Source organism: Echiichthys vipera (assembly GCF_963691815.1).
Source record: "Echiichthys vipera genome assembly, chromosome: 10".
NCBI classification, from domain to species: Eukaryota; Metazoa; Chordata; class Actinopteri; order Perciformes; family Trachinidae; genus Echiichthys; species Echiichthys vipera.
In genome coordinates, this window is record NC_139835.1 from 7577086 (window position 1) to 7600515 (window position 23430).

The 23430-nt window shown below is 41.7% G+C and overlaps 1 protein-coding gene across 1 annotated transcript in view; it reads left to right on the plus strand.

Annotated features, from left to right (window-relative positions):
• Window positions 1-2684: 2684 nt before the first annotated feature.
• The window catches only part of tfpia (tissue factor pathway inhibitor a), a 65372-nt gene continuing 44626 nt past the window's right edge, over window positions 2685-23430 (plus strand). The window contains exon 1 of the mRNA XM_083921546.1: window positions 2685-2826. Coding sequence (XP_083777672.1) covers window positions 2739-2826 — 88 coding nt within the window. The 5' untranslated portion in view covers window positions 2685-2738. The remainder of the gene's footprint in view (window positions 2827-23430) is intronic.

Genomic DNA, 23430 nt, shown 5'->3' on the forward strand with positions numbered 1-23430 from the left:
CACAGATTCTCTCGGCTGTTTTAGGAAGTTGGGTCAGGACCCCATGTCTCAGTGTCGTTCAGAACGAAAGCTTGTTTTGGAAACTTTGGCACCATCTGAGGCTGTGGCCATCAGTTTTGGAACAATGTCAGTTTTTAATATGTTTAATTTTCTTTGACAGCAGAGTTTTTTGAGAATACATTAGACTATAACCATCAGGAATTCAGTTGATCTGTTGAATGCAGCCACATTTAGATAGAACCAAACCCCTTAATCAAGACTTTACCTGTAGTTACAGTATAGTGATATTACAGCTTAATAATTCCACTGAACTGAACACCTCTACTTTGGATTTAGTTGAATACTGCATCATTATTTTCACAGATCTAATCAGTAACTTTGAGCTCCCCTTCTGTACGTACCTTCCTGGCAAGAAGCTTGATGAAAGACTGTTAAATCCCCATAAAATATCACGATGCATTAGCTTTGGTATGCATTGGTGGTTTCTAAGCCTTGGAGATTATTAACAGTGCTTACATCTAGCCTAGTTTTGTACTGGACTGAAGGAATAAAGCTCAAACCAGCAAAAGATATCCAAAAACGGGGCTGAATGAACAGTCTATGCTTGCTGCCTGTGACTGCACCTACCTGCCAATCAAAGTGCTCACTACTCAGACCTTAGTTATGCAGATTTTTTTAAGCATTAATACAATTTAAATAGCCAATTGAAACAAAAATTGATTGATGATTAACGATTATGATTATGATTAATAGTTTGACGCTTTGTAAAATACACCCATTCACTTTTGTTCCACAAGGTAGAAGATGGATTCCACTTTTAAGCCTGGATGGTGAAAATGAAGCAACTGCCAGAAGCTAGCATACTTAGCTTAGCACAAAGACTCATCCACACAAAGGCCAAACTGTTAAAATGACAATATTTTATAGGGGTTATGTTCCAGACATTTCATGGCTCTGAGTTACTTCTTGAAGTCTCTTGATGGTTGCCTAGCAACTGCTCCTGGTTACGATATGAGCTGTGAGCAGTTTATCTCTATAGGACATTGCGTTTGCCTTCATCTGAAGACCAGCCAAGTCTCTCTTAACTGTCACAAATTTGTCTCGGAGGGCTTCAGTAGACGACACCCTTCCCATATTTAGACTCTGACTCAGATAAGGATAAAATCCACCAAAGTGCCTTGCATGAGAGTGAAAGAGATTTTTTTTCTGGGCAACCCCCAGCTGTGTATCAAATCTCCAGCCTTGACAATAGTGCTCAACATAGTGTGTTATGGTACATTGTGCGGTCTTTAACACAGTGTAATGAATTTAGTTATATGGAAGTATGGGTACAAAGGGGGCTGGCAGGCTATAATTTCAGCATTGCTGTGCCAGCTTGAAGCTCAATTACAGTATGTGTCACTAGCAGAGGCTGAAAGGGGGTTCTCCAAAGGCCATAACTCAGGTACGAGTTCTCTGAATGGAACAGACACCAGGGTGTGGGTAATGCGACTTCAGATGAAAATTTCTCATCACTGTGAGATGAACTGTAGCGGATTAAATTGTTGCTAAAAGGGTTGAAAAGATGCAACTTGGGGCTCAGCTTGCTACAGTTCATTAGTTCCCAACAGAGGAAGAGAGAGAGAGAGAGAGAGAGAGAGAGAGAGAGAGAGAGAGAGAGAGAGAGAGAGAGAGAGAGAGAGAGAGAGAGAGAGAGAGAGAGAGAGAGAGGCATTCTTGAAAAACTTTATTATATTTGTTACTTTTAAAATGATTTCAACCACATTCTTCCATATTTTACCTTATTAAAAAGAACAAATCTAATGTGATCATTTATCCACGATTCTGTGTGCATTTGACAAGCTGATCTTGCACTAAACCACTTGCGTGTTTACCAGCAATGTTATTTTCACCTTGTGAGTCTGTGTGTGTGTGTGTGTGAGAAAAATGTACCTCTACCACGGAGGCAATTTTAAATATTTTGCCAGGTGTTTATGTCGCTCTATCTGTGGACAGATATTTTTGGCAGTTTTCAAGCCTTTTATTATATAGGACAGGCAGGAAATGGGGTGAGAGAAAGAGGGGGAGACATGCAGCAAAGGGCTGCAGGTCAGTCGAACCTGCGGCTGCTGCCTCGAGGACCTTCAGCCTCTTTACATGGGGAGACTGCTCTAACCACTCAGCCACCAGCCGCCCCTGTGGACAGACTTTGTCACCATGATAGCATCACATCCTTGATAGATACAGTGACCAAAATGTACAGGTGTGTAGTTGATCAAAATGACGGTCGGGGTAAAATAAAAAATGGGTTTGACCCAAGCAAAAGGCACCAGAAGGAGGGTAAAAAGTTAAGGATGGGCATTGGCCCCTCTCACTTTTTACGCCCCTGACTGTTTTGGTGACATCACAACCATGCAAGATACAGTCGTGAAACTTTACAGGTAAATAGTTGAGATCATAAATATAGGCCGGGTTTGAAGATATGTGTGGTACGCTGGAAGTAAGTGGGGAATTACTAATAACACGCCTTATTGGTTTTCATCTGAAAAACGGTAAACCTTATGAGTCATGGGGAATATTTTATTTCCTCAAGTGTCCCTCCAGGAAATTACTGGGAATTTCAATTAAATAGTGCCTGCAGAGTGACAGTGTTATCAAACGGAAGTTGCCCCCCCCCCCCACACACACACAACTTCAGCCCTATAACTTGATGAAGTTTTCCTGTCAACTACATTCGCGCGGACCAGCCGTTCAGCAGCATGACTCCGTCCAACAAGTGGTGGATTTTGTGTGCCTTTTCCCTCTCCTGTGTCGCCCGTTTGGGGTCTTGCAGACACCACAGAGAAGGTAAGAGGATCGGAAACATATATGTGTGTGCAGATTATCATTTGAATGGGTGTTCAGCGTGTTCTTCTGAGGTGTTGTGCGACAGCTCAAGGGAAAGTTTTCTTCACGCAAGTCGTGCGTAAAGTGGAGCTGAGTCTCTACTCACACTATTACATGTCCCGGCTTCAGTTCGTTCTTCTTTGGTCGAGCGTATGGTGTGTTCCCTAGTGCCATTGTCGCTGTAATATTCCTTTATTATTCATTATCATTGTCTTTCGTTTGAAAATCAAAGCCTTATATTTCCAAACTGGATATTATGCGTCTTGTTTAACTGGCTGTAAAAAAAACAAATGGACTATTTTATTTTGCGGTTTTTCTCAGTAATCAATCATTATGGGAAGTGCGCCACACACTAATAACATACGATGCATATTGTATCCAGTGCTTGGCTGAAATTCAGCTCTGAATCAAAACCAAAGTTGACGCATTACTTAGTTTGTTTTGTTGTGTTGGAGGCCTTTTTAAGTGTTTACAAGTAAAGGGAGAGATTTGGCGTCAGACAGGGCCAAAGTCCAAACCAGCAGTTCTCAGAACGGCCACGACTCACACCTGAACCGCCTGGCACCTCCTCCTGTCCTGTCATGTTGCAACAACAGCCTTGCAGGCGGTAATGAGGTTGTTGGGATTGGATGTCAGATCCTCCACAAGCTGAGGGAGATGTGAGCGGAGGCAGGTCTGGTCCAAAGTGGAAGACAAACTGTAATACTCACCTGCTACTGCTTCATCCCTGAGAGCAAATACTGAGCTGACCAGACTTCCCTAATGAAAGCAGTTAGGAGGAAAATATCGAAAGGCAATTACAAGCGTGGTAGGTTAGATACTGGCTGAAAGCAATAAACTGCACTGTTTGCCTGCAATGTCCATGTCTGCCTCTTATCTTTCAGTGACTTACAGATGGTTTCATGCATCATTTCCCTGTTTGGACGGATCATTTAAAGTATCTAAGCAGAATTCGCAGCAAAGCATGAAGGCATGAAAGCATGAAGAATACAATTCTTGCTTGTTGAATAGTCACACTCAATGTCTTTTCATATATTTATGTAAAACTATCTTACTTGTTCCATTTCTTTTAAGATGATAGCATGTGCGGTGGACCATTAACATTAGGATTTTAAAGGTATGTACTGTAACGAAGTTTGGATAGCCCTTTATATTTTTAAACCCGACTAATACTGGATCTGTGAGTTTTAGTAATGTGATAACAGGACATCACTAGTTTCTCACACTGCTCTGGTTTGATCTTGGTCCATTCTTCTCCAGTCTCTTCCACAGTTCAGTAACTGTAGTGGGTTTCATAGACATTACGTTTTTTGCCAGGGATTTTCCAGAGATTCTCTATGGGGTTTAGATCTAGACTCTGGGCTGGCCACTTCATTGTTTCAATATCCTTAGCTTCATGAAACTGCTTAACCTGTTTTGCAGTGTGACAGGGGCATTGTCTTGCATGAAAATTGCAGTTGATTGGAGACTGTTGCAGTGGAAGTATTGCATGTTGCTTAAGGAGGTTCACATAAACATTTGCATTCACCCTGACATGTAGCTGCACAAGAGGCCAAACTCCTGCTGCAGAAAACAACGACCAAACCATGACACTTCCTCCTGCAAATCTAACTGACTTCTTCACACACTTTGGGTTCAGTCTTTCCCCAGTCCTACGCCCAACATAATGTTTCCCAACAGACCCAAATAAACTGAACATACTCCCATCACTGAAGTGCACTCTGGACTAGTTCTCGTCTCTCCACACGTCATGCTCCTTAGCAAAGACAAGTATAGCCTTTTTATTCTTTCTGCTGTTGAGAGGTTTGGTAACTGCAGAGTGGGCTTTTAGTCTAAAAAGTCTTAAATAACAAGACACTGTGTGCAGAGACAGATCCTTGTCCTTTTCAGCACTGAACTGGTGAGCAACTCCAGCTGCAGTGTTGAACCGATTCCCCATTGAGAGTCTTCTCATAATCCTGTCCTCTCGTGTACTTGTTTTACGTGGATGACCGGCCTTTTTGAGGGACTTAAATTAATCTGTGTCCTTGTAAAGTTTCAATATTCTTGAAATCACAGACTTGGAACACCCAACTTGTCTTACATTGGCTGAGAGGGTCATCCGTTTGGCCTTCATCTGGACAACCTGCTGTCTCAGGGTTTCAGTCACCTTAGAGCAGCTTCCTATCCTGCAAAGTAACCAGGAGAGCTGCAGATAAATAGGGTGTGTCCAACAATGAAGACAATTGTCACCAGGTTCCAGATTAACACTAATAACTGGGAGACATCTGAAAGTGTGCTTTTTTCACAAAGTGAAGGTTTTTGTTGTAGTGCCTTTGTTAATCCTGTGAATATTCTCATTTGTCCAGGTCATCGTTATCCCCCCAAAAAATTAAGTCAAAAGCAACCGGACTTGGTTATTTGTCTAGAAAAACGTTTCACCTCTCATCCAAGTGGCTTCATCAGCTGGTCAGATGCATAAATTAACTGGCAAAAAGACTGCTGGAATTATGATGGCAGTGTTTTGCTCATTCTCCATATGTAACCTTTAACAGATGGACAGTGCTGATATGTCAGGCTTTCTCTTCCCCTTCCACTATATCAGCTATCTATTTTGCAAGGGAACCGTCACTTTTTCCTGAGTTAAGCCCCGCCCAAGACGAGAGAGAAAGAAATGCAAACAAGCCATTCATCCTCTTTCCCCTATACCAGAATGTTAAACGGTGCAGCCAGGTCATTCTCCGACACTGACAGGGTGTTTTTCGGAGATGGGCCTAGCTATGCAAGACTCCTGTGTCTTAAAGAACTAAACCAATTTTCTGATAGGTATGCCCACTAGTCATCTCACTCAAAATGTGGTCATGAATAAGCACAAAATTTGCAATGACTTGGTTGTCGCTTTTGTTCATTGGACATTGGTATTTTAGAATCCCTCAGAAACGAAAACTAGAAAGGGTGTTCTCCCCCTAAGATAAAACAGCAAAATGAATGCTTTTGTAGAAAGACTTTTACTGTGACTTGTGCATGTGTGAATATTAAATGGTGCTACAACATAACGCTTTTATGTTGTAAACAAGCATATTACATGTTGTATTTAAGAGGTGCCGGTTTCCCACAAGCCATCAGCTGACATTGATGCTCATTTGCAAACGCAAACGCAAACGCACGTTACGCAGTTTAACCTTAAAGCACATAAGGACAAACATGCTGAGTGTTTAAATATTCCAAAACATGAAATGAGCCTCAAGGCAGTATTAAAAAATGCATTACCATTTGGCAAGTATACTTCCACACATCCATCAGAGACATAAAAATACAGGCCATTAGTAAATACAGAGGCCCTCAACAAGGTTTTGTTCATAGAGGAACATTGGCTTTTCTATTTGCATATCATTTTGGTACTCTTAAGAGGTAAAACAATAAGGGACTCATTGAGCCCCTTGAAACTAAACATCAGTATCATTGGTGCACGGTCTTAGTAGCTTCACTAATCGTCTCACGGAGGAGTAAACATTGTGTCTCATTAATTTGTGGAGAAATTTAATTAGATGCTCACTTTCTGTTTGAAGTGGTTCTTTTATTAGGAAGCCTCAGGACATAGACTGAGCGGAAACTGTGTGGCATGTGCCATCTTAATTAGCATTTGCAATAAGGAGTCAGCTTCAGAAAGTGCTCGCGTTAATGTCACTAAAAACTATTTTGAGTCCATTAGATGAATACACACTGTTGAGCGTGGACACTTTCTTGTTTTTTAGTTGTTTTGTTATTTATTAACGAGAAAATTTAAGTTCTGTCTCAACATGAATCTCACCTTGAAGGTATTTCACTGCAGCGAAAGCAGCAGCTCTTTCTGGGGGTGACACCAGCATTATAATACAGACTATTTTTGAATCAAACTGTATAAAATATTCCCTGAATGATGCCCACTCACCCTCACCCACTTCCACTTTTTATTTGAGTTCAGTCTCTGCCTTAGGGGCGTGATATTTGTTGAGTCTTTTTTTCCAGTTGATGTTCATGATGCCAACTCATTAAATTATTTCTTAGGTGTTGTTTTTTTCTGGCTGACTACTGCAGTCTTTCGTGTCCCTAAGAAATCCATACTAGTGTCTTTAATTACAGCTGTAGACTTGAGACTTGAGTTGGACTCAAATACCAAAACTCATTGGATTCGTCTGCTGTGAGATTGGACTTAATATAAGACTTGGCAGCAATAGGGATGTCACAAAAAGCAGTGCTTCGTTACCAAGTCGATGCCAAAATTCTGAAGACAGGACGGTACCACAGGTAGCTGTGATGCAAATCTTCCAGGCCTGACTGGGGAAGCATATACGCCTAAGTGTTCCAATCTGCTGTTAAATGAAAATGCTTAAGGGCACAGAAGAACAGTAGTCCCTAATATCTGTGTACACTTCTCACTCAGACGGCACGCGTACATCTCAGCAACAGCTTTCACAAGTTTAAGTTGGAACTCTTTTTCTCTCTAACATTTTTCTCACATGGAGCCTAACTTTAGCTACGATAGCTAACATTACCTAACGTTAGCACTTGTTACAGCAGACCTGCCAGAGCAGCATTACGTCAGTTAACTTTAACCAGCCCAGTTCTGTATGAACATAGAGAGAGAAACAACCTTAACATTCTTGTTGTTTCGGAGTTTCAGGGGGAACTTCAGCTGTGAGGTGATGCCAGATGCTAGATTCCTATTTCTAATAAATTACATGGTACCAGATCGGATACCGACAGTATTGGAGGCATTTCCGATACTGGTATTGGAATTGGAACAACTCTATTGCCAAGACGATTCATTTTAAAGTGAACTAATTTTAGTTAATTACTAAAAATACTAGTTTACTAGTGCATCTGACTCCTCATAGCTATAACTGAACGCCATGATAGCAAGCTAATGAGCCACTTCTCTCTATAAACAGATTCTGCATGTGAAAGCAGAATTTGGATAGAGGTAAGCGGTCTGGTTTCCGTTTGTAGTCAGAGTAGTATTTATACTCATCACGTCTGAGCAGGCTTTGGTTGCATGGAGGTAAACAGCCTGTGTGGAGAGTAAAAAGGAACACATTAGCCGTCATGTAATCATGGAACCCATCACCTATTGTCTGACTACTGCGGATGACATCTGCAGATAGCCGTTTATAGAGACGCTGTCTCTCAATTCCAAATCCATTATTGCGTCTCAAGTTGCTAATCAGACCGTTAACAATGACGGCTGCTCAGAAGAGGAACTCTTGGCCTAGATATTTGCTGGAAAGCCCGGAATATTAGCTGTTGCCCCAAGAGGCTAATCTTCTGTCAGACAGGAAGCCAATTGGGCGTGAACATGTGACAAGTGAGAGTTGTTGATATCATAGCGTCTCCATGTCCAGTAACCTGCTGCTTTCATTGTAAACATAGCCTAGATACAGGCATGACAGGATGATTGCCACATGAAGAATCTAATTTATAGCTATAGTTAGGATTTCTTATTTTAACACAAGATATAGGTCTGAGAAAGGATAGGGCACAGTTTAGGAGTTGCTCAGCAAGATAAACTTTTTTCTATCTTTGAAACTTAATATAGGAAAAGCAGTTAGGATATCTTTCAGTGATGAGGCCCTTGAGGTGTGATTTACAGCTTAAAATGGAAAGATGGCAGACTTTTGAACTGACTCATTCAATGCCTGTGAAACTCCTTCCCCACTCTCTCATTGACTATTCCCTACATAAAACAGGTTACTCAAAAGTGAGCAATCATCATCACAGCATCATCAGCTGGTGGCAGGTAACATAACACAATGGGAGTATAATGTGATATACACCTTAAGTCCTTAGGGCTGAAACAATCCATGGACTAATCAACCAATTCTATCAGTATATATTTAATCAGCAACTGTTTTTGATAATGGATGAATCACCCAATTCATTCATCCAATAAAAATGCCAAACACTTTCTGGTCCCAGCTTTTTCCAGGTATGCTGTTTTTCTCTGTTTTAGATTATTGTCATTTAAATACTTTGGGGTTTTTCTATTGTTGGTCAGTCAAAACAAGCCATTTGGAGTTTGTCTCTGACTTTTGCCATTTTATATACGTAACTTTCTGAAAAAGACAATGTATTCTAGAATAATAATTAATTATAATATAATATAGTATAATTTCTAAAATACTGCCCACACTACACTGGCCATGTCAAGCATTGGATTAAAGGTGACATTGTTTTAACTCAAATTTGATCTTCCGCACTTCCGATTTTACTTGAATGGATAATTGGCCTGATGGGGATCCTGTATTTGAAAGTCATATTTCTGTAAAGGAAGATTTTCTGCTATTCAACTGGTCTGACTTTGAGAAACTTGGTGGTGTTGGCTAGTTTAAAATTGGCTCATATGGTGCCTGTGCATCTTTCTAGATTTGGTGATGCTGTTTAATTACTCCAGCAGCAAAACCAGACAAAAGTAAGACTTTTGTTCAAATATCCCTTCATCTGTCTGTGTACACAGTGAGTTGTCAGGGGTGTCTGTTAGGGCAGTGTGTGTACAAAGTAGTCTGCAGCTGGGGATACATCATTAGTGTCTTTCTGTAGTTTACAGGAAGCTTTAATCTCTTGATGCTGACACATAATAGGATAAACATTTCGCATGTTGCACAGGAGGTGAATGACACCTACAAGGATACTAATTAGGGATGTAGTACTGTCTTTTTCATGCCTTCGTGACTCACTCTCTTTGTTTTGTTTACAAAGATAGTGGTATCTTTTCTGAGCCTGGAAATTTTTTGCAACAGGCCATCTGCAGATGGATAAGGCTATGCTAGCATTTCCTGTATGAGTCGCAGCCTACTGACGGTTATTGTAAACTATATTTAAGGGAGAGAGGTTCAGGAAATGATGCATCTTTTAGGATGCTGAAGTCGTGGGAGATAACGATTATTGCAAGTCACTTGGAAATGAGCAATGTACAGATGCTAAAAATGGAAATGGAAAAATTGCCTGAGATATTTCATGGTGTGCGATTGCTTGTGTAATTGTGTCATTTTATTTTAAAGGGGACCTCTTGTTTTTTCTTATCTTTTGTCATTCAATGTTTCAGTGTCATCTTGCGTGATCTTGGTTTGCTGATGTTTTTAATTTCTCCCAGTATCACATTCTTGCTGGAGCATGTCAGGTTGCGTACATTTGTGCTGTTATACTGCACTACAGTCATTTCTTGGGCTATAACGATGGAGTACAGAGACAGAAAAACCACACCTGGAAGTGCTGACCAATCAGAGCAGACTGGGATTTTTCAGGAGAGGGCTTTAAAGAGACAGGCGCTACAACAGAGTTTTTAGAAGTTAAGTGAACGTTGTGTGGATGGATTAAAAGTTATATGTACCTAATGTATTGATATTTTATTTCGCTAACATGAGCTATTTACACAGCTAACAGCCATATTAAGCATAAAAAATATATTTATCTGAGGTGTTTGCAAACGTTAGCTGACGTTAGCTGTGTCACCAGATTTTGCTTGTTGCTGAGACAGAAATAAGACAGTGTTTTCTGAACATTAAAGCATGTAAACATGTTCTAGTAGAAAAACAAAATACAAGTGTGAAACTGATAATGAGCTTAAAATGTCCCCTTTATATTTTTCAAGTGCAAGAAATTACAAATGAAATTCTCAAAGTCAGTGTAAAAAAAGGAACTTGTAGTAGTGCTGCCACAAAATATAATGTTTTTCTTGATATCATGCTGCAAAGTATACATCATCATGAGAAGGTGTTTCCGTGTTCTTACTCAAGGAAAGCCATACTACTTCTTAAAGTTTAAAAAGTTTATTAAAAAAAAACGCAAAGAATTTTCTGCTTGGCCAAGGGGTCTCACCGGGGTCAGAGATTGCAGTCAAGCTGTTGGTGCAACACCCGAGCACAGAGAGTCCTCCCTTCCCAAAGCATTTATACAGCAATAAAGTTATTGGGTTGTTGTGATTGATTCAGAATATTGCTGAGGCAGTCGCTGGTTCATGCTTTAGAATGTCAACCACTCCCAGACCGACTCTCATTCGTTCACAAGTTGTTCCTCTAACGAACCACCAGCTCCTGTAGAAAGAACACTCTCTAGTCTGTAGGTTCTAGCCCTGGATGGGCTGGTCCCCTCACATCTTACTGCACCTAAAATGGAGCTTATCTGCAACATCCTTTAATCATCATGTCCATCTATGTTAAATTGATAATAATGTGAAAGCATGCTAAATCATTTTTATTTAACCTCTGTACAGTATGTGCAGTGAGTAATAACACAAGTTCAGTTATATTTTGACAAAAATCAACACTTCATGTTTAAAAAATCTCCACAGTGTGCAGAATAATTGTAAGCTTTGCATTCAACCATAGCAACTGATGTCAGTGGAGTGTACAAAAGGTTCAGGGGATAAAAGAAAGAGGTGAACTAAGTCTGAACATGTTGAGGTAGCACTTAAATAAGAGACACAATGTGATCACTTAGTCTTCCCTCTGTGCAAGTTCTGCCAAGGTGGGAGTGGAAGATACATCTTGCAGTTGAGGTTGAATTTCAAAGTGAACATGGATGTTGGATAATGGGTTTGGATCTGCCTTTGTTTACTTTCAGAGCTGTCAGGTTCAATGCAAGTCCTTCAAAATTAAGAGGTTGCACAACTCCTCTCCAGTATACCATGCTGTATTCACTTAATGTTTTCTGCTATCTTGTTATCATCAGGGTGGTTGTATCAGCCTTACAAGATGAACATGAATAACAGCTAAAACACAAACATTGTCAACAAGGTACTTCTTTTACAGTTTTCTAGCATTTACAGATACAAAAAGTACAGCTGGCTGATGATCCATGTATGGTTATATGCAGGGTTCTGAATTAACTTTTTTGATTACCAGCCAATCAGAATTCCACTAGCCCAATTTTCTTCTGGTGAAAATAAGAAATATGATTAGGGCCACTGAATGCATTTGATGATTTTATTAACACTGTTGGCATGAAACCACATAAGTACAATACATACAATACAATATACACCATTCGTTTCCATGGTTTCTCACGCTGGTTTCACTGCAAACTGCTTACAGCCAATGGGCGTATGAAACGTCATCACGTAGCATTACGGCACATTGTTCATGGTAAATGAAGGAAGTACTGCCTATTATATAGGTAGAATAAACTTTCTGAGAATGGAAGTGTATACTGTATAGAAAATCAACATTTTATTATTAGAAATGTGTCATTTGTAAATGCATACTCAAATGTATGAATGTAAAAATAATATGATAATGATAACAACAGGATATGGGCATATCTAGATGGACTATTTAATTATCCCAAATAATAGAATGCAAATTTGCATCCGAATACACTGTTTCTTTGATCTCCTACTGTGCCATTCTGTGTGATGTCTTTTCTAAATGTCTCTTTAAACAACTTGAAAAACACTTGCATATTCTGTTTTTCTGTACCTTTTGTGAGAACTAATCATCAATGGTTCCCAGAGGATGTATCCTAATAACGTTGGTGACCCCCTGACTTTTCATACAGCAGCACTATGAGGTTGACATTTATGGTTTTGAGTAAAATGTCTCCACAACTATTGGATGGATTGCCTTAAAGTTTGGTTCAGACACTTATGTTTCCCTTAAGATTCATTTCTAAAACTTTGGCAGTTCCTTTACTTTTCATGTTGCATCGTGGGGTCAAAATTTCTATTTGTTCAATACTTAGTAAATATTTACAGAACTTATGTCCCATCTGCCTCAGCTGTACTTTGTGTTTAGGAAATATGAGCATTCTAGCAAGCTAAACTAATATGGTGAACTCACAACTGCTAAACATCAACATCAAGCATTGTCTTGGTGAACCGGAGTGTATGTCCCCAGGATCAAGAGCGGCAGGGAGTGAGGCAGAAGGATCATTACACCCAGCCCGATGTTTGGCTCAATGTCTGTAATCATTGCAGTATGAAAACATGACGGAACCAGCAAGCCAGCAGCCAACCAGCAGACAGCTAGCTAGTTAGCTAGCTAGCTTGCTAACTCCGCAATGCCCCCACACTACACTGATCACAGAAAACAAGCAGAACCAAGTTATTACTCGTCCTATAGCAATGTTCGTTCCAACGCAGTGACAGGAGTTTGTTGCTACTCCACTGCTCTTTTGGCCATTACTATCACATTGATCATCATTGATCATGTTTGCCACCATAATTATTATCATTTTCATATTCTATCACCTTAGCTGTGCCTGTTTCTACTATTCTGCTATATTAACTGCCATAACATATAAGTCATATTCACGTTACTATAGATATTATTATAGTCACTGTTACTTTTTGGTTACTTGCATCTCTGGAAGTGTGTCTGTCTCTGTCTTTGTGTCTGTCATTGTCTTTCTCTGTCCAACTGTTTGTCTTTTCTCTCTTTTCTCTACTTTTCTTCCTCCCCGACCGGTCAAGACAGATGTTTTCCATAGAACTGGGTCTGTCCGACGTACCTGCCTGTTATAGGGAAGGTAAATAAGTCATAGGGTGTGGTCTTTACCTACCCTAAAGTGTCCTGAGAAAACATTTGTTATTATTTGGCACTATAAATTAAATTGAATTGAATTGAATTGAATTGAATATTACAAAACCTCACCTCTGTGACTTGCCTCAAGTCGGTTTATATGGAAGTTTATACAGAAGTAAGTCCCTTGCTTGACAATGGTACACATTGAAATGGTAACATATGATCCCTGGTGGGTATAAGCATACTTCTTTGAGAATTTAGCTCAAAGCACTGCTGTGTCTAAGTATGGCAACATTGCACCAAGCATGGCCGTAAACTCTTAGTGTGCTCAGACGGAATGCAAAGCAAATTTGATGGCTGAACCATTTGTGTTTATTCACCATAAAAAGGCAATGTACTAACTGTAACTGGGCCTAGAGCTAGCTTGAGGCTAGACACACCAACCATTTCTGTAGAAGTGTACCCTTGTGTTTGTCTTTTTGTCCTTTGACTAACTCAGAACACACTAAAAACTACAGTTCTTCCGGTTGTTTTCTCCAAGACTATCTTCTTTTTCCTTTCGTCTCCGTACGTTTATGAAGAATATAAAAATTTTAAACTAGGGGAGAACACAAAAAAGTCAGAGCGCTGTGAAAAGATGCTGGGTGCAGATTTTACTCTAGGCGGCTACATACTGCCTCTCCTCATTGGGAATAATTGAAAAATAAAAACTGTGGACACTAAGCCTCAGGTTTGATCACAGCAGTGGCAGCACGGATAATTCATCTCAGGAATGCCTGCTTTCAAACTAAACATTCAGTTTCTCTAAAGCTCACCAGTTGCAAGAAAAGGAAACATTCGTTGTTTGAACGATACCCTGAAATTGCAGAAAAGGACGGTATCGATTATCTCATCTAATCAAGAGTGCATCTACAGTACAATCAGTCGAGGATGACATTTGCACAGACGGGGTATGAACCACTTGCTGTCAGTCCTATTGATTTAGGTCTGTAATCACAAAAGAGAGGAGGCTAAGACACAAACATTCATGGCTGCAGCCTGTTGATTCCTTGGAAGTCCATTCGATGTTTGACAAATTGCCGCTTCATTATATGTGGGGTATTGATGATGCATTTAGATGAAGGAGTTTTGGCATGGCATCTCAGGCTGGGCAATATAGCAACTTGCCAACCTGTGAACTGCAATACAATAGGTTTTTATTTTCAGTGGTTGTTCAAAGACCAAACCTAATGTGTTACTATACTGTTGGTATCATTGACTTGCTAAAGTGTTATCTGATTCTCTGACAGTTGCCTTGTGACAGTGCTCCCACATATCACAAAAAGTCTAGATACTGTAGGGATATGCATGGTACTTCAATGAGATAACACGTTATTCACTATTGCAAAGCCTGAAATGGATGTTTTCAATGAATGTTTATGTTAAAATCAAACCCTGAAGAAAGCAAAAATATTTTCTGCCAGATGTGCCTCGTTCAAAGGCCAGTAAATTATTGCACCTACAGTTTGTACAGTGTGTCAACCTTCTGTAGCCATTATGAATGAGAAGAAGGCATTGGCTAGGAGAGTGTGCAGTTAACATTTACCCTGTTGTAAAACATCAAAGGTTGCAGAGTTTGAGCTTAGCTTCTATAAACATTCATATACAGTATACAGTACCTTTGGTTGTCTAGATACATTAGACCTGGAGATTATATGCTGTTCGGATTGTGCAATATGTCTTTAATTCCACTCAGGAATGAACTTGTGTGTGGGTGTTTGCATGTTTTTATAGGCTCATATAGGCTTTCTATTAGGGGTGGAACGGTTTATTAAAAAAATCTGTCCCGTTCGGAACGCTTGTCACGGTTCGGTACATGTGTTTACCTTTCGGTTTATGAGGTTTAACTTAGCGTAAATCTTCATGCTGTCTTCTCTCGTATCCGGCTTCGCGCGTCAAATCTTTGCTCCATGCGCTCCCTGTAGGCGTGCAACCACAATGCTACGCACGCTCCCGCTACGCTCTTCTTCGTGGGTTTCTGAATCCTCTTGGCAACAGCTCACCGAGCTTCGCTCTGATGTTGTTCTCAATCGTATCTGTCTGGTCAAATCTGTGGTTAAATCAACATATCAATGTCTCATTCTACTCTGAAAAAAGGACACAGAAAAACTGGCAAATCACCAGAGAATGGACAGATATGTTTTTGTGTCACTGTAAAGCCTCTGTTTACTCTGCAGCCATATCTGAGTGTAAAGAGGATAAGTTGAGAAGGCATTTTCAGAAAAATCATGCTACCCTGCATTTATGTTTACGTTCATTTTTGTCAGTCCAGTTTTTGATTAATTAACTAATGTTTCATATGTGCTTGTAAGCCTGGTAAAGTAACTAGTAACTGAAATAATCAGATGAATGTAGTAAAGTAAAGAGTAGAATATTTCAACTGATTTATAGTGGAGTAGAAGTATAAAGTAGCATGTAAATAAAATACTCAAGTAGAAGTAAAAGTTTTTTTTAAGATTATTAAATAAAAATGTTTATATTCTTACCTAGAAGGCAAACAATTGTTTACCTTTTAGCCAAATAAATATATAAATGCGTAAATGCAGCAGGACAAACAAGGAAGAGGAAGAACGACCCCGCCCGGAGTTAGCCCGGGGCCCCAGTCTGGAGTCAGGCCCAGACGGAGGGCTCGCCACTTCCTCTCCATCCTGTGGGCCCACCACTCGCAAGAGGAACCACTTGGGTCGGGTGCGCTGCTGCACGGGTGGCAGTGAAGGTGAGGGGCCTCGACGGACCAGACACGGGCAGCAGAAGCTGGCTCTTGGGACGTGGAATGTCACCTCTATGTCGGGGAAGGAGCCGGAGCGTGTGCGGGAGGTGGAGCGCTACCAGTTAGATCTGGTGGGGCTTACCTCCACACACAGTCTCGGTTCTGGAACCGTAGTCCTGGATAGGGGTCCGACCCTATTCTTCTCTGGAGTTGCCCAGGGTGTGAGGCGCCGTGCGGGTGTGGGAATACTCACAAACCCCCGGCTGAGCGCCGCGGTGTTGGAGTTCACCCCGGTGGACGAGATGGTCGCCTCCTTACGCCTGCGGTTGGTAGGGGGGAAAACTCTGACTGTTGTTTGTGCATATGCACCGAACAGCAGTTCAGAGTATTCGGCCTTCTTGGAGACCCTGAATGGAGTCCTGCATGGGGTTCCGGTAGGGGACTCCATAGTTCTGCTAGGAGACTTCAACGCCCACGTGGGCAATGATGGAGACACCTGGAGAGGCGTGATTGGGAGGAACGGCCTCCCTGATCTAAATCCGAGTGGTCCTCAGTTATTAGACTTCTTTGCTAGTCACGGATTATCTATAACTAACACAATGTTCGAACATAAGGATGCTTATAAGTGTACATGGTACCAGAGCACCCTAGGCCAAAGGTCGATGATCAATTTTGTAATCGTATCATCTGATCTGAGGCCATATGTTTTGGACACTCGAGTGAAGAGAGGGGCAGAGCTGTCAACTGATCACCATCTGGTGATGAGTTGGATCAGAGGATGGGGGAAGATTCTGGACAGACCAGGTAAACCCAAACGAGTAGTGCGGGTGAACTGGGAACGTCTGGAGGAGGCCCCTGTCCGAGAGATCTTCAACTCACACCTCCGGCGGAGCTTTTCTGGCATCCCTGTGGAGGTTAGGAGCATTGAACCGGAGTGGGCAATGTTCAAAGCTTCCATTGCTGAAGCTGCAGCGGTGAGCTGTGGCCTCAAGGTCTTAGGTGCCTCAAGGGGCAGTAACCCTCGAACCACGGTGTTCCACGGTGGTGGACACTGGTGGTGAGGGAAGCTGTCCGACTGAAGAAGGAGGCCTTTCGGGATATGTTATCCCGGAAGACTCCAGAGGCAGTTGCAATGTACCGATAGGCCAGAAGGGCTGCAGCCTCTGCTGTGTCAGAGGCAAAGCAGCGGGTGTGGGAGGAGTTCGGAGAAGTCATGGAGAAGGACTTTCGGGCAGCACCAAGGAGGGGGAAACGGGGAACCGTCCAAGCTGATAACAGTGAGAACGGGACGCTGGTGACCTTAGCCGATGAGGTAATAGGGCGGTGGAAGGAGCACTTTGAGGAACTCCCTAATTGGACTAACATGCCCTCTTTTGTAGAGTCAGAGCTGGAGCCTGATGGAGAATCATTGTCAATATCCCTGGCAGAAGTCACTTAGGTAGTCAAACAACTCCACAGTGGCAAAGCCCCAGGGGTTGATGAGATTCGTCCAGAAATGCTGAAAGCTTTGGGTTTGGAGGGGCTGTCTTGGTTGACACATCTCTTCAACATTACGTGGAAGTCTGGGACAGTAACAAGGGAGTAGCAGACCGGGGTGGTGGTTCCTCTGTTTAAAAAGGGGGACCAGAGGGTGTGTGCCAATAACAGGGGTATCACACTACTCAGCCTCCCTGGTAAAGTCTACTCCAAGGTGCTGGAAAGGAGGGTTCGTCCTATAGTCGAACCTCAGATTGAAGAGGAACAATGTGGATTCCGTCCTGGACGTGGAACAACGGACCAGCTCCTCATTCTTGCAAGGATCCTGTAGGGGGCCTGGGAGTATGCTCATCCAGTCTACATGTGTTTTGTGGATCTGGAGAAGGCATATGACCGGGTCCCTCAGGAAATACTGTGGAAGATGCTGCGGGAGTATGGGGTCAGGGGGTCACTTCTGTGGGCCATCCAATCTCTGTACACCCAAAGTGAGAGCTGTGTCTGGATCCTCGGCAGTAAGTCGGATTCGTTCCCGGTGGCGGTTGGCCACTGCCGGGGGTGCACTTTGTCACCAATTCTGTTCGTGATTTTCATGGACAGGATATCAAGGCGTAGTCGTGGTGAGGAGGGAGTTGCAGTATGGTGGGCTGAGGATCTCGTCTCTGCTTTTTGCAGATGATGTGGTCCTGATGGCATTGTCGGTCAGTGACCTTCAGCACTCACTGGATCGGTTCGCAGCCGAGTGTGAAACGGCTGGGATAAGGATCAGCACCTCTAAATCTGAGGCCATGGCTCTCAGCAGGAAACCGGTGGATTGCTTACTCCAGGTAGGGAATGAGTCCTTACCCCAAGTGAAGGAGTTCAAGTACCTCGGGATCATGTTCACAAGTGAGGTGACGATGGAGCGTGAGTTTGGCCGGATAATTGGAACAGCGGGGGTGGTGTTGCAGTCGCTCTACCGCACCGTTGTGACGAAAAGAGAGCTAAGCCGGAAGGCAAAGCTCTCGATCTACCGGTCAATCTTCGTTCCTACCCTCACCTATGGTCATGAAAGCTGGATCATGACCGAAAGAACGAGGTCGCGGGTACAAGCGGCAGAAATGGGTTTTCTCAGGAGGGTGGCTGGAGTCTCCCTTAGAGATAGGGTGAGAAGTTCAGCCATCCGTGAGGAACTCGGAGTAGAGCCGCTGCGCCTTTGCGTTGAAAGGAGCCAGTTTAGGTGGTTCGGGCATCTAGTAGGGATGCCCCCTGGGCGCCTCCCTAGGGAGGTGTTCCAGGCGGAGAGATTATATCTCCACGCTGGCCTGGGAACGCCTTGGGATCCCCCAGTTAGAGCTGATTAATGTGGCCCGGGAAAGGGAAGTTTGGGGTCTAGAGCCCCCGCGACCCAGCCCCGGATAAGCGGATGAAGATGAGATGAGATGAGTAAATGCAGCAATGTCTCTCCTACTGTTTCAAAATCTAACTTTACTTTCATTTAAGATTGTTACAGTAATCCCTAAGCAAGCTGCCTTATTATTTCAGTTTTTGCATGATTGGTTGACATATCCTTAAGAAATAAAAAAATCGAATTATTAGGCTAGAGATCTGATACATTGTATTTTTAGAATCTAAAAGAAATAGAAAAAAACAACCGAACCAAACCGAAAAACCATGACCCCAAAACCGTGATAGGAACCGAACAGTGGATTTTTTGAACCGTTCCACCCCTACTTTCTATACTTATTTACTATATTAAGCTGTATATTTACTTACATGGCTTCTAATTAGTGGTCCAATACTAGTTTTCCCAAGGCGACAATAAATAAGCAATGTCAGAGTCTTTACGACTGAGCATACTTTTACTTTTTGTGTACTGCGGTAACAATTTTGCCTTTAAAGACAATTATTTTCTTTTCACAAAGGGTTCACTGTCTAACCAGCTCTCGAAGCAGCTGAAAGGAAAATAATAAGCAGCAATAACATTTATTTACATTAAGGAGATGTCAGATATATGACTGGTTGCCACATAGCCAATTAATTTGTTATGTGTCTGTCTGGTTTGCATACACATCTCGCCTAAGAAGACCTGTGTGTTACCACCATTGCATTTGATCTCTGATCTCTTGGAGAGAATCAGAAAGCGTGACTTTTCAAGAGGACTTTATGCTATCTCCTGATGCAGAACATCCTCACCATAAAACAGCTGTATGAGTCTATTCTGTAAGCAGCTTATTACAACCTATATTTATGTTGTAAATACATTGTTTGGTGACGACCTTAAGTGGCTATCGTTATGAGGCATGAGCAAAGGAGGAAGCCAGGTGACATAGTATAAAGGGTGACAAAATCTGCGCAGGAAGGAGGTCGGGGTGGATGGATGGTCAAACAAACACAGAACTTTGACGCAGGAGACCACTCTACATGTCCCTTGTGGAACCAAAAGTCAGTGCTGACTATTTTAAAAGTTAACAAACTTCACTGCTTTTATAAGTAACGACCATAGACTAAGCCTCTCCGTCGAGGTCCCTTCTTCAACTTGATCCAATCATACTTGGTATGATTGCCTACGGGAGACGCCATCTTATCAGACTTTACGCCTCCTCGTTTCCTCTTACCAAAAAAGGGCATTGATGTGACGTTGGGTGGAGGGAGATACATCCATCTAGCTGACGTATACCTCCTAGGAGAAGTGAGGGCCAGAGGCTAGCGGTCAGTCAAGAGGCCACGCCCCTAATTATTCATAAACTTTAACCTCCAATAAAATAAAAACTAGCCTCAGTGTTGTCATGGAGATATGACCTAAACATACAGACTAGAATGGATTTTTGTACCAGGCCTTAAATAGGTTTAATTATGCCGTGAAAACAGTGTATTTAACCTTTGCCATCAGGGCCCCAAGTTTCTGGAACAACCTGCCTGAGGATATACGGCTGTCGAACTCAGTGTCAGTTACCCTGCCTTTTTCTAAGTTGCCTTATATCGATTATTGAATCACTTGTTTATGTTTTATTTGTATGTTTTATGTGCTCTTGTGAAGTTTGTTCTATTTTGCTTTGTTTTATTGTAAATCACTTTGTAACTAAGTTTTGAAAGATGCTATATAATATGAAATCTGCCCCTAATGGCCACTTGACGGACTGCAATTTTGGCACTTTCTTATTGGATCAAACAGGAAGTCGCTGTGGTGGGGGCTTGGTAACCACAACACAGACATACATCAATAACAAACGTATTCAATTTAAGCCAAACCATCATCTTTTTCTAAGAAAGTAGTTCCATTTCACATCTTTAACCACATTTATAACTTGTAACTGTGACCATTTCACTAAGTAAAATAGAACGGCCATGTGTTTAAAGCTACACCCGTGGGGGCTCTGTGAGACAAATGGCCTGATAGGGCAGATGCCTGTATATTCCTCCACCTAATGCTGTAATTACATGCAGGAAATCGCTAAGTGAGATTTTCCCCACCTCTCTGTTTTAGATGATCAAAACTCAGCTATTTTAATTTACAAGGATCTTAAATTAAGTCTTACATGTTTAAAGATCTGAAACGTAAAAGTAAATTATGTGGTACGTGAGCAGGGCAAAGAAACCTGAGCATCTGCTAGTATAAAATTTAATATCCCAATATATTCCTAAGAAGATATCATTTGAAAGCTTCATAGACCTCATGAGAAAACAGTGAAGAATTTCAGAAACTGCCAAAGACTTTACTGTCTGTGTGTATAAAGAGTTCTTAATGCTCTTCCCCTTTACTATGCAGCCATCCGAGTCAGGGACCGAATCACGTTGTGTCTTTTCTCTCTACGCTTGTGTTCCTTGTAGCTCTCTTTTGTGTCATTTAAAATAGGTCTGGCTTTTGTGGGACCAGCATTTTAGAAATGCATTCTACTGGCCGACAGTACCAAATATGTCACTAATTAGTTTTACCACCAAAAATGTCTTTCTGTCATTACTCAAATCCTGATATTAAATGTAGTAAACGTATAAGCTTTAGAGCCTTTTACTTACAAATAAGCAGCTGGTCGAAAATTGCTACTTTCTCATTGTGTGAAATTAAAATGATGTAGTTCAGTTTAATGTTTTATTAGAATTCTCTTCGTTAAAGTCACAATTGTTCAGAGCCTCTGTTTCACTTCAGGCATTTACAGAAATGTGAATCTAATTACATTCAAATATCCATTTGCTCATTGTATTGAAAGCCTTTGATTTTTCCACCCTTGGACATTTTCTTTCACTGGTTTGGACACCTCCATTCTTATGAATTTTGTGTTTGTTATTGTGATTGGGACTTCCTCAATTTGGCAGATGGTGCCTTGGTACTTTCTCCCCTACAGGCTTGTGCAACTTATGGCAAACTTATGCCCACATCATTGTCCGCCATATGCTCCTTCTGGACGGAGATGAGGCCAGAGACCTTTTTCGCTCCTACAGATGCATGCTTGATTTCCTGCAATGGCATGACTGGTTTGAGGATATCTGTCACCGACCTGCAGCTTAGCTAATCATATACACCCCCATCAGAGTGCTGCCTAGGAAACACACTTTGTCCAATTGATTGGCAGAGAACCAGCCGAGACGGACTGTAATTGGCATTGAGTGGTATTGGTCGGTTCAGCAGCGCTCAGACTTTGCAAATGCCAGAGCGTGGATTTGGCAGAATCACTGAAGCGAGAGGGATTTCTGATTCCCACCATTGTTTTGTTATCAAGACCAAGTGGGAAACAGGTAGGGGCTGAACTTAGATATTACCAGGAAAAGATAATGCCATCACAAAGAGAGAGTGTGGAGATTTCCAACTGAGCTGACATTGGATAAAAGTCGGTTGATAAAAAGAGCTGCTAGACATTGGGAAGAAAGTTAAAGCCACGGAAAGGCAAATAGAAAGTGTGTCCAGTCTTTTGTTTAAAAGAGCAAGACAAAGAAAAATCAGTGGTAGTGGGTGGAAAAGGCAAGCAGAGATGAATGTTAAATCTGGCTTGGGGAGGATAAATGGGTCTACAAAAGCTATTGAGTTGTGGAGCAACAATTAACTCGCTCATTGAATCCCTCCTCCCAACACCTGCCATAGCTCTGATTAAAAATACATGGCTCTCACTAGCCTCTTAGATAATTAAGGTTTCCCTGCAGTGCTACTAGTTAAAACAAGGGGGAAAGCATGGTTACAGTTTTTTTTAGCAACCATGAAATATATACAGTAATAGCTTTCACAGAGATCTGTAGGCCAAAAAATATATTGCATGATCTTTCATGTGACTGCAAAGTTTTTCCACTTAGGCGTCTGCAGCAACAATCAAACCACCAATCCTTTTAGAGTTATGTTATGTTATGCTCCATGTACTGAGCTTAACAGGACCAGGCCTGTTGCTGCCCAAACACAAGTAGATTCACTACTCACTCAGCCTTCACGATAGCCCCTGATCCATTTCCCTGACGACACAATATGAGCTCTCAAAGCTTTTATTATTCATAGAAATGGCAACAGATTTCTCCTGGAGGCACAAATGTGCCTTTGTTTCTTTGGGATTCCTTTGATCTGCTGGAGAAAGTGCTTTGGAAGGTGCTTGAAGCACACTTCTAACATGAAGCACCATAGGAAGTGCAAGATCGCTGCAGGGATTAGGTCATTTCTCTATAGCCGCTTAAAGGCCAATGTCTATTGCCTTAATGAGCTGCATTTGAATTGATCTGCAAGATCATTGCCATTGTTTCTTTTTAGTTTTCCCTGTACAACCTCTCTTTCAGGTTCACTATTATTGAGCTGATCCGCACCTTTATTTACTGCCAGTAGCCTCGGAGGCATGCACATTAATTGATAATCTTTGCACGTGATGTACGTGATGTGTGTGTTGTGAAAGGACCTCTGCTCTTCTTGTATTGGAT